The sequence below is a fragment of the Martes martes genome, assembly GCF_963455335.1.
Source record: "Martes martes genome assembly, chromosome: 15".
NCBI lineage: Eukaryota > Metazoa > Chordata > Mammalia > Carnivora > Mustelidae > Martes > Martes martes.
Window position 1 is genome coordinate 6,541,769 of NC_137903.1, and position 15,371 is coordinate 6,557,139.

Below are 15,371 nucleotides of genomic sequence, written 5' to 3' on the forward strand. Positions count from 1 at the left end.
GTCTCGTGAGACAGCCCTGCCCCGTCTCGATGGTCTCGCTCCTCGAAGACAGTGAGTCTCGGTGCTTGCGGTTCACTTCATGAACGCTTCTCCGTCCCAGCATCTTCCACGGGCTGGGAACCCTGAGCCTCTGACTCACAGTCTGTGGGTGGCAGTTGGTGGCGCCCTCGTTGACACTCTGTTCAGGCAGAGACATGACTGAAGGCTAGCGTAGCATGTCCATCCTGGGGAGGGGACGGGTAGGGTCCGGGACTTGCAGGATCTTTAGCTGGACAGGACCTCGAGGTCAGAGATCGCTTCTTGAACACACGCCTCTCCCACTCTCTGGCCTCCCCAGGAGCAGGCTCTGGGCAGACTCGCAGTCGGCATCTTTCTCTGCTGCCTGGAAACGCAGCAGCGGTAGGGTCGTATCTGAGGCTTCTGGCTCCTGTGTCCCCCGGCACACTCAGCCCCAAGCCTTTCTTCTGTTACGAGTTTCTCTGTATGTTCCTCCTTCTCTCGTTCTCTTTGTAGCACTGGATCCAAGGGCTTCCTGTTCACGTTCGTGTCTCTGGGTAACAACAATCATAGAGGAGACAGAGGTAGATTAATAGGTCTTCTTGACATCCTTTGTGCATTTAAAATAGGTCCGCTCGGGCACACTTAGTTTCGCCGTGTGGTGAGATTGATCTCAGTGTCCAGCATGAGGTCAGCTTTTAGTCGTCTCGTCAAACTCTATTGCCACCAGACGACTGCAAGTTTTCCGTCGTCTTCATTAAACTGCCAGTAGTCCCCAGAATTCCAGTGGGCAGTGCTATGAGCTCAGCACTGCAAGTAGGAACGCATTTTCCTTTCCTCTGGGAGCATCCAAGTCCTCCTGGGTAGAGCTAAGGATACAGAGTATCTTGCAAACAGGTGCACTCTTGGGGTCCCTTCTTGCATTATTTATGCACCCCCCCCCCATTTACTGTCCTAGGCTGTTCCCGTTTGCTCTTATCCTGGGACCAGGCTTAGATCTCTCTCCTTCAAGGTGTTCTGATTTGGTCTAAGACCTTGAGATCTCTCCCAGCCTCTCCCTAAATTGGTTCAGAGCTGGTCTAGAGGAGCCTGCCCTGCCTTACGGGTATGGAGGAGATGGTGCTGCCCAGCCATTCAGACATTTCTAGCTCAGATTTCAGCATGTAAATAGTGAATACCCAAGCCCCCTTGCCTGCTTTCTCGACCCAGCATGAGGCTTGCCTGGCTGCCCTGGCTTCCTGTTTCGAGGTGGGCCAGAAGTTCAAGGGTGTGAATGACCGTACAGACAAGCCCTGAACCAGACCTGGGCCATAGCCGGCACCTGCATGGCCTTGTGCTGGGCCCGTCAAGGTCCAGCACTGGTCTGGGCACTGCGGCTGACCGGCAGGGGTGAAGGGGGCCGGATTCCTTCCCAGCGTGCCAGTTGCGGGCTTGGCCTGTGCGTGCACCGCTGCTGTTTAGAAATTCCTCCCCTACCTGCTGCTACTCGCGCTTATTCTGAAACCTGTGATGGGTTCCTTGTGCTTCGCAATCACGTGTGCTCTAGTTAGTTAGACAAACAGCCCTGAACACACTCCCGCACCCTACCTCCAGGCCCTAGACTTCGCTCTTGTCCCCGTGGCTTCTCCTGGTCACCAGCACCCTGGGGGCCGCGCCTTGTGCATGCCGAGACAGCGCCGCCTGCCTCCGCTTGTGTGTCTGGTGGGGTGGGGGGGCAAATCGCTCTGGTTCTCTCCACGCCATTTCCATGTGCCTGCTCCCTAACTTCAGCCTGGCCCTGCCCCCACTTCTCACGGAGGAGCTGGAGTCCAGGCAAGTAGGCTGGAGAGCGAGCGGGCGGCGGTCTGGTGTCGCCGGGTGGGCTGAGGGTGGGCGTCAGAGCCGGAGGGTGCAGGGCTGAGCCCCCCTTCCCCCACTCCGGCCATGGCCTTCCTGCTGACCTCGTTGGCGAGCAGTATAGGCCTTGCCCAAGACCCCTGTAGCCCTGGAAAGCAGAAGCGAACTCGTACCTTTTCTGAATGAGTACGGCCTACTTTTTTGCAAAAGGTGTTTCATTCTTTGAAAGAACAGCGTGCCGGACACGAATCACGGTCCCGTCTGGCAGGGCAGGAGGGCATGGTGTCGGCACTTGTTTCAGGATTGAGGAACGGAGCCCACAGAGCCGGAGCAGGCGGCCCCAGCCAAAGCTGAAAATAACGCTGCCTTCTTTCGGCGCTTCCAAGGCCAGACCCACGTGGGCAAAACCCGGGGACAATCACATCGTCTCCAGTTTAAAAGCAGCCCAGGCTGTTCTGTCTATGCCTGACCCGGCTGGGGTTCCCCAGGGGCACGGAGAGCTGCTTGAGCCTCGTGCCTGCTCCCACCTCGGGCGGCCGCAGAAGCCAGCAGGCTCGTTTGCACCGGCTGTAGGCAGCAGCGTGTGCTTCCGCACTCCTGGGGTTGGAAAACACCTGAAATGTTCTAACTCTGCACTTGCGAAGCTAAAATTCTGATCGAATCTGCACAAGGAGCAGGCCGACCCGGGGGCATTTTCTCATGGCTCTTTATGCCAGACGGAAATGTTCGACTCAAGGGCCGGCTTTTCTGTATGGACGGCGCCCTGCCCTGGGGAACTTGAGCACCTGCGAACGAAGCTCCCCATATTCTCCCCCTACCCCTGCCCACCCCTGCAGGAGGGCACTCTCTTTGTGTCCCCCGTCCTAATTCTCTGGTGTCACAAGGGGATCTAGAGGTTTTCTTCCCTGAGCCTTTGACGAGTGGCCCTGGTGCTGGAATCCTATGTCGCCTGAGCCTCTAGGCAGGACCCTCCGTTGAGAGTCGGAGAAAGTGAGGTCCACGTAGAAGGGAATGACCTTCCGTGGCAGAGAGAGTCACCAATAGTCTGGAACATCCCAGCCCCTGGTCTAGTGCTCTCAACTGGCCTGTCTGTTGGGACGTCCATGTGCAGGGGGCAAGGCCCGAGTCCATGGTGTGCACGCCGGGAGCCCCCCTCCTGTAGGTGCCGGTTAGCAGGAGACGGAATTCTGTGCTTTTTCTGCTTATGCGCATTGAAAAATTCTGTTCCAAATTTCTGCCTAATGCTTCAGTTTCATTCCAAAGAAACTAGAAAATGGATAATGAACAACTCTGCCTACTCACTAGATCCCTTTCAATGATAGTCTTGATTGGAATCAGTCACATTACCAGATGGAAGGTTAAACGCTGGCCCTTCCTCGGGGGGGCCCTTCCGGGATCTTCCCACAGCAACTGTCCTGGTTCTCAGAATCAGGAAAATGCCGCGGGGGGGTGGGGGTCTCAGGTGAACTATCTCCATGCCTCAGTTTCCAAAGAAGATAAAGGCTTAACAGCCGCCCACCATTTGATCCCAGATTAAAATGTTACTGTTGCTTCTTTCCCTCTTTTCATCGCTCTCTAGATCTGTCCGTAGTTGATACAGGGCAGCAAAGGAGGCTGATTTCTAAACCGAAACGTCAGTTGTGTCCTTAGCCTCACCTTATGGAGGACAGACTCACTTCGCATTCCTTAGGCATCCTCCCCCGGGGGCGAGACAGGCCCAGCCTTAGGAACCGCTAATGGAAAGTGGCAACTAATCTCATTAGCGGCTCCCACTTAGAAGCAGAGGCAACTGCAAGGTCAGGTCCTCCGATCTGCCAGGAGGGAAGCCGCTGCCGCATCCAGCAGTGTGGTTCTCCAAGTGCCGGTGGCTGGAAGGCGCGGGCGCTAGGCTGGGCAGGTCCCTTGGCCAGACTACGGGGTGGATACAGCCTGTTCCTCCCCGAGAAAATACATCTCGTCGGAACCAACTGCTCTTTCTTCCCGCCCCTCTCCTGCCCCACCTGCCCCACCCCCGTCAGCCTGCCTCTGACTTTGTCCACATCGTAGCTTTAGTCCAAGGAAGCCTCTTACCCGTAAGTTGCCTTGGTCTGAGCCAAATTCATTAGCTCCCTTTTTTCAGGGACCTTCCAAAACCCTCCACAGAGACCCTTTTATCCACCACTTAGTGCAAGAATCGCATGTGCGTGAACACGGCTGTTGCCTTGTGACTCTGTTTCTTCAAGCCAGACTCCGGACACGATCACCCCCCATCTCCCGCTGTGTTTTCTCTCTGTACCTTGTTACGCACCGAGAACAGACCCCGACCCGGGGTCCCGAGCAGGCTGGGTGCGCCATTGCCAGCTGCTCCCCTGTGAGAGGAGAGGGGATGGAGGTCCCCCTCTTCCCACAGGGCCCCCCTCTTCTGTAAACCGCTGGCTTCCACCCTTCCAGGTTCGCGGGAGGAGGCTCTCCTGTGAACCAGTCAGCAGACGTTTGACCGCTAGCAGGTGTAAAGCACCTGGCAATGAAGAGGGATGGACAGTCCGGGAAAGAAAGTGGCCCCCCAGAGGCGACAGCACAGACTTTACTATGAGCCCCGCACTAGGAAAGGGCATCTGTGGGGCTTCCTGTTTCCCATTCCATGTGGGCCTGAGGAAGGGGAGAGGAAAGGCCACTTCGGGGTTGCTGTGACTCTCTTCTTCGCTACTGTGCCCGTATATCCATTTCTGTTTTTCTCTTTTAAAAGACACGAGGAGAAGAAGATCCCTCCCTCTACATGGCAGGAACGCGTTCACTGTCGAGACACTCTCCTGGCAGGGCTGGGGGGCAGGGGCTGGGGCTCGGCTCGTGTGTACCTCTCGCTCTGGGTGCTGGGCTCTGAGGGGGTCTGTGAGTGACCCACCATGGCCCTCAGTCGGGACATTGAGAGAGACCCCCAGGGCCAGTGACCCAGCTTCTTAGGGCTGCTTCTCTGAATTCCAAGCGCAAGTCCCCACTCCACGCCCGAAGGGCTTCTTTGTGTTGAGTTGAACAGGGCAGGTGTCTCTGGTCCCCGCGGAACCCCGGTGACTCCTCTCTGTCCCGTCCTCTCCGTCTTCTCCGCCTCCCGTCTGCAGGTTCACTTGCTGAAGGACCAGCTGGCTGCCGAAGCGGCCGCGCGGCTGGAGGCACAGGCCCGCGTGCACCAGCTCCTGCTGCAGAACAAGGACCTGCTGCAGCACATCTCTCTGCTGGTCAAGCAGGTGCAGGAGCTGGAGCTGAAGCTGTCAGGACAGAATGCCAGTAAGTGGGGGCCCCGCCCAGCCTCATTTCCCTCCGTGGAGGCTCTGGAAAATGCCTCCTCTTCTCCCTGAAGCTCTTGGTGGGGTTTTCTTAGGCCCCTGCCCTACCCTGGGATTCTAGCGGAAGATAGAGGCGGCTCCGTTTGTCCCGTCCATACAGTTCATGGAACAGTGAAATAGCAGAGTCAGAGAGGAGCGTGGCTCCTTCTAGCCCAGGCTTGACCTTGAACGTCCCTGGAAGTCCCTGCCACATGTTCATCCAGGCTCCTCTCGAAAGGGGCTCAGACACTCCACGTCCTAATAAGGCAGTCAGTCTGTTTCTTTCTTCGTGGGCTTTTCCAGTGGAAACAGACTGAGCACCTGTCAGGTGTCATGCTGCCTGGGGGCTCCGTGGGAGACTTCACACTACACGCGAGCTTACCCTCCCCCGCGCTAGAGAGTTTACAACTCTGGCATCGAACATGCTGGTAGCAGGTGTCTGCTCTGTGGATAAGACAGAAAAGAACTGGCCAGATAGCATGGCTGGGTGCGGGCGGAGGTTGCCTGGCGCCCGGCCTGAGATGCCCAGCCACCTCCGGGCTGGCCTGGGAGGTTCGAGAGGGCAGCACTTCGCCAGGCCTCCCTCGTGCTGACCCGTGGCCTGGTGTGCACTGGTCACAGAGCCACTGGCCATCTACCGTGCCAGAGGCTGTGATAGAATTTCACGGGCAGGATGTTGTCTAACCCCTAGAGTCGCAGATGTTATGCCCATTTTGTACATGAGAGAGTCTCAAACAGGTGAAGGCAGCTCAAGGTTCCAGAACCAGCAAGGTGTGGGGCCAAGATTCAAACCCAGGTCTGACGGCAAAACAAATGTGTCTCCTGTGAGACCCGTAGTTCCTCAGCCTATCCCCTATAGCTTTTTAAAAAAATGAATATTCCCAAGTCCAGCCCATCGAGGTCATGATCAGTAGGTCTGGGCAGGGCTGGGACTCTTGCTTTAAGCGGCATGAAGGTACAGATTGGGAACAGCCCCTGCATTTCCCCGCTGGAAGCCTCTCTTGGCTTCCGTCTCTGTTTACCGAGACCCCGTTCTGGCCCTCTCGGTTTGTACCCAGCTCATGTCCCCCACCACGCGCCCCCACCCCCGGCCGCCTTGCTAACCGGGGCTGCTGTGCTCTTGTCCCCCCTCCAGTGGGCTCCCAGGACAGCTTGCTGGAGATCACCTTCCGCTCCGGAGGTCTGCCGGTGCTCTGCGACCCCACAACCCCGCAGCCGGAGGACCTGCCCTCACCGCCCCCGGGCGCGGGCCTGGCTGAGCTGGCCCACCCCGCCGGCAGCCCCCTAGGTAGGCGTGACTGCCTGGTGAAGCTGGAGTGCTTCCGCTTCTTGCCGCCGCCTGCGGGCCCGCTGCTGGGGGGCCTGGAGCTCCTCAAGTTCCGCGAGTCGGGCATCGCCTCGGAGTACGAGTCCAACACGGACGAGAGCGAGGAGCGCGACTCGTGGTCCCAGGAGGAGCTGCCGCGCCTGCTCAACGTCCTGCAGAGGCAGGAGCTGGGCGACAGCCTGGATGATGAGATCGCCGTGTAGGGCGGGCCGGGGGCCGGGTGCAGGGCCGGAGGGGCTCGGGGCCGGGCGCACCGCCGAGGATGCCCGAGTGGCGGAGGGCGGTGAGCGCCGGGAGGACGAGCGACTTTGGCTCCAGCCGGGGGCCCCAGAGAGCCTATGGTTTCAGGAAAGAATTACGACTCTGCTTTGGAGGGTCCGATGGGGGAGTACTGGGACTCCCAGAGGCCAGTGGGCCCCTCTCTCCCACTTGTGACTTGGGAGGGGAGGGCAGGGCCTTCCAGAGCCGGTGGCTTCGGGAGAGGGTCCCTCATACGGACCGCCAGGCTGCCCAAGGACCTGCCACGTGCGGGCTGTTTCATCAGACTCCTCTGCTCTGTCCCATCCGGGGTGGCCCGGGGAGCCCCCTCCCGCTCCAACTCCCGATCCCACGACAAAGGGAAGCCATCAGGTGCCGGCTCAGGTCCTGTGTGTCTGGATATCCAGGATGTTACCAGTTGCCTAACCCTCCCCTGACCTTCTGGAAGGAATTCCTTCTCTAGGCGGTTGTGGAGATGACAGGTTGAACGCCCCGGTGGTGAGGGACGGGGTGGGGCTCTCAGCGCCATCATGGAATTGGGATGTGTCATGTCGGTAAGCTCTGGGATGACTTGAACTTGGACGTTTGCTCTAGCTGGATGTGAAGTGTTACTTCCGAGGGAGACTGGGAGTTGAACATCGTTCAGGCCCTTGCAGTGCAAGCCCTGGGGGAGGGCAGCCCCTTTGGGGCCCCAGATGATGTTGGTCCAATTCCTCAGTGTGGGAGCTACCCCCCTACCCCGTCCTGCCTGCAAGCCCAGCTCCTCTGCATGGAGGCTGGGAAGCTGCCTCCTTCTCCCTTCCGTGTCTGCCTCAGGGTCCATGTCGGCCAAGGCTTGTACAGCATCCTCCCCTTGGAGAAAGCCCCCGAGCCCCTGGCCTTACCTCTCAACCCGTCCCCTCTGCTGGGCGTTAGTGGTTAGCGTTTACTGCAGGAAGAAAACCAAACGCGAGCTGGTAGCTGAGACTGTTTCTTTCCACTCTTCAGAATCACTGCCACTTTGGTCAGGGACCACAGCCCTGTCCCCTCTTGACCCGTCTTTGACCATCCAGGCCTTGTCTAGAGAACGCCGTCTCGGCCGGCCGGCCAACCGTGGCAGGGAGGCCATGCTCCCTTTGTGACAGTCAGGCCACGAGTGACTGTAGCAGGTTTAAAGCTGCCTCGAGGGAGAGCCGAGCCGTTGCTAGGGTCTTGTGCGTGGGGAAGTAAGTCTTCATCCCGGACAACGAGCAACAAACCCAGACTGCGGTATTCTGTGAGGATTCGGTGGTGGTAAGGACGGGGTTGCCCAAAACACAGAGTTCTTCAACCCCGACCTTGCTTTATAATTTATATAAATGAAAGCATAGCCCTTTTCTTAAATAGCTGGGTTTCTTCTACACTAGAAAGTCCAAAGGAAAGGAAATACACGTAGCTTTATGGTGGCCTTCCTGGGCACACCAGGGTATTGGCAGAAAGAGGATGGGGTGTGGACGGATGTGTGTGCACACGTGTGTACAGATAGGCTTGTATACCCGTGTGAGGAAAGGTGAGTATGTGTGTGTGGGCGTGTGAGAAGTGACCAGAGAGAAGAGTGTGTGAATCTTCAGGGCGTTTGGACGACAGCAGAGTTGTGTTGTTTTTCCTAACGGTGTATTTAGTTGGAGAGGGGTGGTTCTGTTTATTTCGCTGTCTTTTCTAATTAGCCGTTGGATGAAATAGGTCCAGATACACAAGGAAGCAGCAGGAAGGTGAGAGCCCCAGAATGAAGGAGGTGTTGGGAATCCGGTGTGGCAGAGCCGGCTTCCCAGACCCTCCCCTGGGTGCAGCCTCTCTGAGCGGTAGAATCTTCTGGAGCGTTCAGGACTGTGGAGGGTCTGGCTTCTCGAGGCCCGCTGCGTGTAAGCAGGAGCCCAGTGTGAAGCCACTGGATTTGTGGAATGTGGCGGGAGAGGGAGGGCTGGGGTGGGGAAGGGCGAGGGGTGGGTGGGGAGTAGTTTCAGAAGGGTTTAGAGAAGCTTGCAGAGGGAAAGAAGAAAGGGAGTTTAGGAGAGATTAAAGGATTTGAAGAGGCTGTTTGTACCGCCGACTGCGGACCCATCCAGGACCCTTGCCCTCCGATGCTCCGCGGTGGTTTCCAGCTGCCTCAGCCCCAGCCTCCCCCCAGAGGGGGCCTCCCCTGGAGCGCTGGTTTGCGTGTCTGCACCGTCCCCAGTGTGCCTGGGGTGTGGCGACGGGAGACAGGATGGAACTAGGGGCCTTGACGGGTCACCAGCCACCGGGCAGGAAAGAGAACAGCGCAGACCTGCTTTCCCAGCGACGTCCCCCTCTCCTCCCTCCTTGCTTCTTCCTCCGCTCACTCAGCTGCTGCCTTCCTACTTTTTCATCCTTCTGCTCTGCCCTGTAGACAGGACAAGTGGACACCGGGCGGCACCTACCTTATTGGCGCCTGCCTCAGCCTCCCCCCAGGGGCCGGCAGAGTCCTGGGCACGTGAGGCTCTCCCAGGTGCGGAGCCAGCAAAGAACTTCTCTGCACAGAACAGACTGCGTGTTGGGATGAAAACGATACTCCTTCTATCCCTGCTTCTACCAACGCTCTCTGTGAAGCCCCTCCGTCGCTTCCCTTCTCCCCACCGCTCCTGTTCAGCACTTGTGTTCCTTTGATTTCCTCTTCGCCTGACCCCTCCTCTCGCCCCACCAACCGAGCCCTCTGCTTCCTGAAACTCTTGTGTCATTAACTCTGTCGGTTCAACTCTCTGGGACAAGATTCTGTTCATGTAAAGTGCACTTACTCCCTGGATGTCGTCACTAGTCTAGTGGCTTTTGCTAAATAAACCTTTCTTATTTCTAAAAGCTTTTCCATGGTCTTTTCTTGCTGCTTCTATCTGCTCCCTGACTTGCCCTCACTTCCACCCCACTTCCCAAGCCAGCAGCCAGCAGCTCTGCGAGCCACTGTTCTCAGGGGTGGTGGTGGTGGTCAGAAAACGGGGGAGGAAGGTGGTGGCTTCAGGTGCGATTTAGCTAGACCAGCCTTGCTCATCAGGCGGCGGTGCCGTGGTTCTCCGGGGACAGTGCGGCTTCCCCGGGGGGACATTCGGTGGTGTCTGGAGACGGTTTTGGTTTGACCGAAGTGGGGGAAGGATGCGTTTGATAATTAGTGGGTAGAAGCCAGGGACATTGCTACACATCCTACAACACACAGGAGCACCCCCCACCCCCCAAGAGAGAATCATCCGGCCCCAAATGTCAGTAGTCCGGAGGTTCAGAGGTCCCGGGCTCGTGCCTGTTTCCAGACTCTCCCAAGCCCGGGTCTTTTCACACTGCGGATGTCACTGGCGTATAAGCACATTTTGAGCGCTTGAAAAAGTACGACATCGCAGATGTTTCCAGCTATAACTAAGATCATCTAGATCTTAGATCTTAAAAAAAAATTTCTTGGACTCCCTGACTAAATGTCCGAACTACGCAGTAGGTAGGATTCTGAATGGCCCCGCTCCTGAAATGCCCATCCCAGAGTCAAAATGGGCTCGTCCCCACACCTGGCTGCAGGCATGGTGGTGCCCTTGTCGCTCGGCTCGGCAGAGGGGTGCTGGCTCTCGGGCACTTGGCCTTCCTGCCAGGAGGCGTCACGAGAGGGAGGAGGAAGGCTAGCGAGGGAAGAGCATCAGAGAGAGAAGCTGCAGGATTTCGAAAAGCCGACATCATGGAAACCAGATTACTTTGGCCAGGATGTTTAGCCCCCTCGAAGGCAGAGGGCCTGCTGGCCTGGTACTTTGTCAGGCGTGGCCAACTCTGCAGGAAGGCTGAGAGGATCTGATCAACCTTTGCCCCTTTTCTGAGTGAGGGAACTGAGCCTCATTTTTCTCATCTGTAAAATGGGGACAAAACAGACCACGTACAGCGGTAATGATGAGTAAATGAGCTGGCATTTTCCGAGTATGGAGCAGAGTACCTGGCAAGGGCTTAGGGCACCACAGAGCTTACCTGCTAGTTGATTGGGGGGGGGTGCCCACGTGGTCCGTGCCTTTGTGGGCTGTGTGCATTTCCTGCATGCTGAAACTTCTCTTGGAACTCTGCACTGAGAAAGTTCTTGGGGTTCCCAACGATGCTGGTAAATGTGTGAAAGGCAGAGAGCGCCTAACCTCACACGAAACTCCAGCCCCTGCCGGGCACTCGGCACGTGCTGTGCGCCCCCTGCTCAGACCCCGGCTGTAGGATGGCTTGCTGTCTTTAACGGGTTCCGTGCCTGTGACACAGATACCCTGCAGGAGGGAGTGTGGGTTGGGCAGGCAGTGCGAGGCCAGACAAGAGCTGAGGTCTCCTGATTCTCCCACAGACTGAAGGAAGGCCACGAGGCCCCCATGTGAGTCCATCGTCTTGCTCCCTTCTCAAGGGCCCCACCGAGGGGACCTACATGTGCGGGGATGCACGGAAGGGGAGGTCTTCAGGGGCGTAGGTGACTTTTGCATTTTGGGAAACAGGAAATCAGAGTGAGGATCCTTCTGCTACCCTCCCCTGAGGGGTCCAGGGGGTGACGTCTGGGCTCCCCAGAGAGACCACCCACCCTGGACTGGGCAGGCTGGGGGTCTGGAGTCCACAGTACAAGTACCCTCTTGGACTCTGGCTGGGATGGTAGCAGGTGGGGGTCTCGCCGCGTGGGACGTGATGGGATTCGAGCCCAGCCTCTCAGAAAAGAACCACGACCGGCATTTAAGCAGGACAGGGATACGCAGCAGGTCCGCTGAAGCAGAAAGCAGATGCCTCACTGTGGGACCCCTGGAAGGGCAAGGGGCAATCTTCCACCCCAACCTGTTGGCCAACCGGGGGCCGGGGGGAGGCAGAGGTAAAGGGAGGCTTGGTGTTGGGGGCCGCAGAAAAGGAGATGCCCCACAGCGGTGAGAGGGCCCCCTTGAGACATTAGGGAGCTGAAATGAGAGGTAAATAAGGCCTAAAAATAAGACCATTAAGCATTCAGCTCTCTTTTCTTTTTTTAAAACCACGTAATGGGTAAGACAGATGCCCTCCCCACATCCCTGGTGTTCAGCCACGTTGCTGGGTCGGAGTCGGTAGTGAGGCTGTCTCAGGGATGGGATGACCGCCAGGGCTGCCTGCTGCTGCGCTGCTCGGTAACGGGAAGCCGCGTTTTCACGCGTGTCCCTGCCTGCTTTGCCTTGACGCCGCTCGGCCAGGTATGGACGCCCCCCGGGTCAGAAGCAAGTCTGTTGTGCTTCAGCAAGCGTGCCCCTTCCGAGCGAAGGGTCGTGGGGCACGTGGTGGGGGTGGGGGTACGCCCGGCCCCACGTGCCTCTTTCCTGCCTTACGCAGGCGGCCGTGTGGTCCTCCCTGTTCCTCCCCTCGGGAGATCTAACAGCCGAGAAGCTTTCAGAGGGCACAGAGGTGCTGCGGCGGGGGGGGCGGGGAGCCTCCCTGTGCCCGCAGTAAAGGGCGATCACTCTCCTCCCCTCCGGCCGAGCTCTCCCGCAGGGGAACTGACCACAGGGGGACCCGCCTGTAAGCCAGCGTCTTCGAGGCGCGTTCTCATGCTTGCGCTGCCCCAGAATCACCCGGAAGGCTGCCGAGAGCCCAACGGCCAGGCTCCCGCCCCCACCAAGTTTCTGATTCAGTGAATCTGAGATTTCATTTCTAGCAGATTCCTAGGGGATGCTGACGCTGCTGACGCTGCTGATCTGGGCACCTCACTTTGAAAAGTGCCCCTAGAGAGGCTCTTCTCAAACTTGAGGAGGAGAGGGGAAGGGAAGGTGGGAGGGGCAGCGAGGGGGACCTGCTGTTGCTCGGCGACCGTTCGCCAAAGGGGGCATGGGATGGGGACCGGGAAGGACCACAGGTGGATCCGGGTGACCCGGGACTTGACAGAAGGCTGTGACTAACTTGGGTTTATTGACATCTCTCTGGAGGCATGAACGGGCTTCCTCCCTGCTTTACCTGAGGCGCCCACTAAGGGGACAGCTGCCGCCCCCAGCCCCCAGCCCCCAGCCAGGCTACTTAAAGGCCTGGCCGTTGCCTGAGGAGAGCTGGTCCCCGGGCCGGGCCCTCTGCTCCTTGCCCCAGAGGGTTTTGAGCTTGCGGTAGTACACCCTGCAGCTGAAGCCCTCCCTGAAGCCCCCCTTGATATGGCTTTTGAGGGAGTGCAGAGTGGGGTACATGCGGCAGCAGGCCGCACACTTGTAGCCGCTCTGCTGGGCCGGGTGCCACCCGGAGGCCGTGAGAATGTCCTGGGATGTGATGTAGTCCGTGGAGTCCAGGCCGAGCCTAGACTTCTTGCTGGCCTCTCGGGGGCAGGCATCCTCTGGGGAGGAAGAGGACGAGCAGATGCTCTCAGCCAGGTCCTCGGGAAGGCAGCTGTCCCCCCTGCCCTCGTCCCGCTGCACCTCTGGGAAGCTGTAGGCCTCCAGGTGGCTCTCCTGGTCTGTGCAGACGAAGTAGCTGTAAGGGGAGAACCAGGGCCGGTAGATGGTGCAGTTCCGCCTCAGCTGCTCCCCGTTCTGGGGGTCCCTCAAGATGCAGTCTGCGGAGGAAAGGGTTGGGTTTGAGCGCAAGGCCCCAGCGTGGCCAGGGGTGGAGGGGCCGGGAGAAGCGGAAAGGCACGCGGGCAGGAGTCAGGTGTGGTCCGGGGGTCTCTCCCTGCGCCCCCTCGGCTGCGGGTCTGAGGGCAGGCAGGAGTCGGGGTGGCGAGAGCCGCCCGAGACCCTCCTTCCTCTGCTCCCACCCGTGGCAGTTGGGTGTCGGGGGTAGAGGCTCCACTTGCGTTCCCTAAGCCTCGGCCCTGACTAGGTGCTTCTGCCCCGGCAGACGCCTCGCCTCCACCTCCTCTACGGGCGGGCAGGTGGTTCAGGGGCTTCCCAGCGCCCCTCTCCCACACCCCGTGGCCACGGCCATTGTCCCAGCCTCCCTGTCTGTCTGCCCGCCACAGCCCACCGCAGGCGGAAGCTGCGGTTTCACCCCCAGCCCGGGAGACGGGGCCCGCGGGGGCCTGCGGGAGGGAGGACCAGGAAGGAGAGGACGGGGGCGGGGGAAGCACCCTTCCTGTAGGGGGCCAGCCTTGCTCCTCCAGCTCCTCACAGGTGCCTGCCCAAAGCAGAGAAGGCCTCACCTGGAGAGAACCCCGGGTGCTGCACCCCGAGGCGGAACGCGCTGCTGTGGTACTGGGCTGGCAGGGCCTGAGCTGGGCTGGACGCCCCGGGAGGTAGTGCGGTCTTTGCAATGTCTGGGTTAGGGCAGAAACGCTCTGGTGAGCCGCGTGCGGCTGGGAGTCCTCTTCTTGGTGACCAACCCCCCAGACGTACCTAGAGGCTCTACCTTGGGACCTTATGACATTGCAAAGCTGAAGACAAACAGCGCCCTCTTTTGCACCCAGATAAGCAGAACTGTTCGGGGTGGCATCCTGGGGAGATCCGAATGGGGCATTCTCATGGCGATCTGGGAAAGATTCTCTCCACGGGAGGATTTTAGATGCAGACCAGATGACCGCTTTCTGCCCCGCCCAGCTTTCTCTTGACCTTCCTGCAGCTTGGTCTGTGTGTGCATTTGTGTGAGTGTGTGTCTGTCTGTCTGTCTGTCTGTGTTCCAGCCTCGGAGCTTGCTCCGGGATCCGGGGGAGGGAGTCTGGTCACGGATCACATAGCTGTGTTCCATATAGCTACGTGGTTTCTCCAACTGAAAGCATTGCCCGCCCACAACCCAGGAGTGTTCAGGTGGACCCTGGCCGTGTGAACACGCTGATGGCTGCTAACGCTTGGTAAAAAGCCAGCCTGCCTCCAATCCCAGAGTGGAACCGGAGCTCCGTCGGGGAAGCCACTGTGTCAGGGTCCTCTGGACAGGCACACGGGTGTTTAGGAGAGCTGGCTGGCCTCCTCCAGCTGTAACGGGCACACCTCTCCAGGAACCACCCGGAAGCCTTGTTACCCATGCAGGTTCCTATTCAGCGCGTCTGGGGGCGGCCTGAGCTCCTGCATTGCTAACAAGCTCCCAGGGGAGGCCCACAGAGAGGCCCGCAGACCACCCTGGGAACAGCGAGGCCTTAGTCCATCTCGACTCCCTGCGGTGTTCCTTGGCACCCTGCCTCCTAGGTTCCTGCTGATGGGGTGGAAAGCCTGTCTCCTCTCCGGCTTGTCCCAGCAGGGCCTCAGCAAGTCCCTGCCCTACAGAGACGGTCACCTGAGGTTCTAGAGGGGAAGAAAAACTGGACAACAAGTGTGTCCCCCACCCTTCCCTTGCCAGAAATGAATAAACAGCAGGAATTACTTACCATGAATGCAGCATTTTGAAAAATTATTTTCTCCCCATGTGTAATTTGACTTTCTCACTAAATCGTAGTCCTGTAACATCTGGTAGAGTGCTCAAAAGCTTCCAAAAAAACCACGTTTTTGTGGCCCTAGTGGCACCAGAGTTTACCTGGCAAGCTGGTGGCGTGTGAGGACATAACGTCGGGAAAAGTGCTCAGGGCTGAGGAAGAGAGTCGAGGTCCAGAAATGCTGAGGAGTGAGAAGTTCTCCATATTCGGACTCCCGTCGGGTATGGAGATCACACATCGGCTCCCAGGAGGCTGGTTGGGTTGTCCAGACGATGGACATTCTGAGTACAGTTGACATCACAAGAGGGTCCCATGATTCCACTCGCTGGCCAGGCCATCCCTTTCAAAGAAGGGTGGAGTCTCT

The 15,371-nt window shown here is 58.6% G+C and overlaps 2 protein-coding genes across 5 annotated transcripts in view; one reads left to right on the top strand and one right to left on the bottom strand.

Moving 5' to 3' along the window:
• LOC308355608 (carboxyl-terminal PDZ ligand of neuronal nitric oxide synthase protein-like) overlaps positions 1-15,371 on the top strand; it is a 259,956-nt gene that overhangs the window by 236,071 nt on the left and 8,514 nt on the right. For all 3 annotated transcript variants that reach the window (XM_080823936.1, XM_080823937.1, XM_080823938.1), the window contains exons 9-10: positions 4,929-5,094; positions 6,268-6,420. In XM_080823936.1, coding sequence (XP_080680062.1) covers positions 4,929-5,094; positions 6,268-6,420 — 319 coding nt within the window. The remainder of the gene's footprint in view (positions 1-4,928; positions 5,095-6,267; positions 6,421-15,371) is intronic.
• Positions 12,696-15,305, bottom strand: SPATA46 (spermatogenesis associated 46; the record flags this gene model as incomplete). Of its 2 annotated transcripts, XM_080823940.1 has the most annotated exons (3): positions 12,696-13,222; positions 13,808-13,921; positions 15,109-15,305. In XM_080823940.1, the coding sequence occupies 3 exons, from the start codon at positions 15,209-15,211 to the stop codon at positions 12,696-12,698; spliced, it is 744 nt and encodes a 247-aa protein (XP_080680066.1). The 2 variants fall into 2 exon arrangements, with proteins under 2 accessions (XP_080680066.1, XP_080680065.1); XM_080823939.1 differs by lacking the exon at positions 13,808-13,921 and having other exon boundaries at positions 15,109-15,211.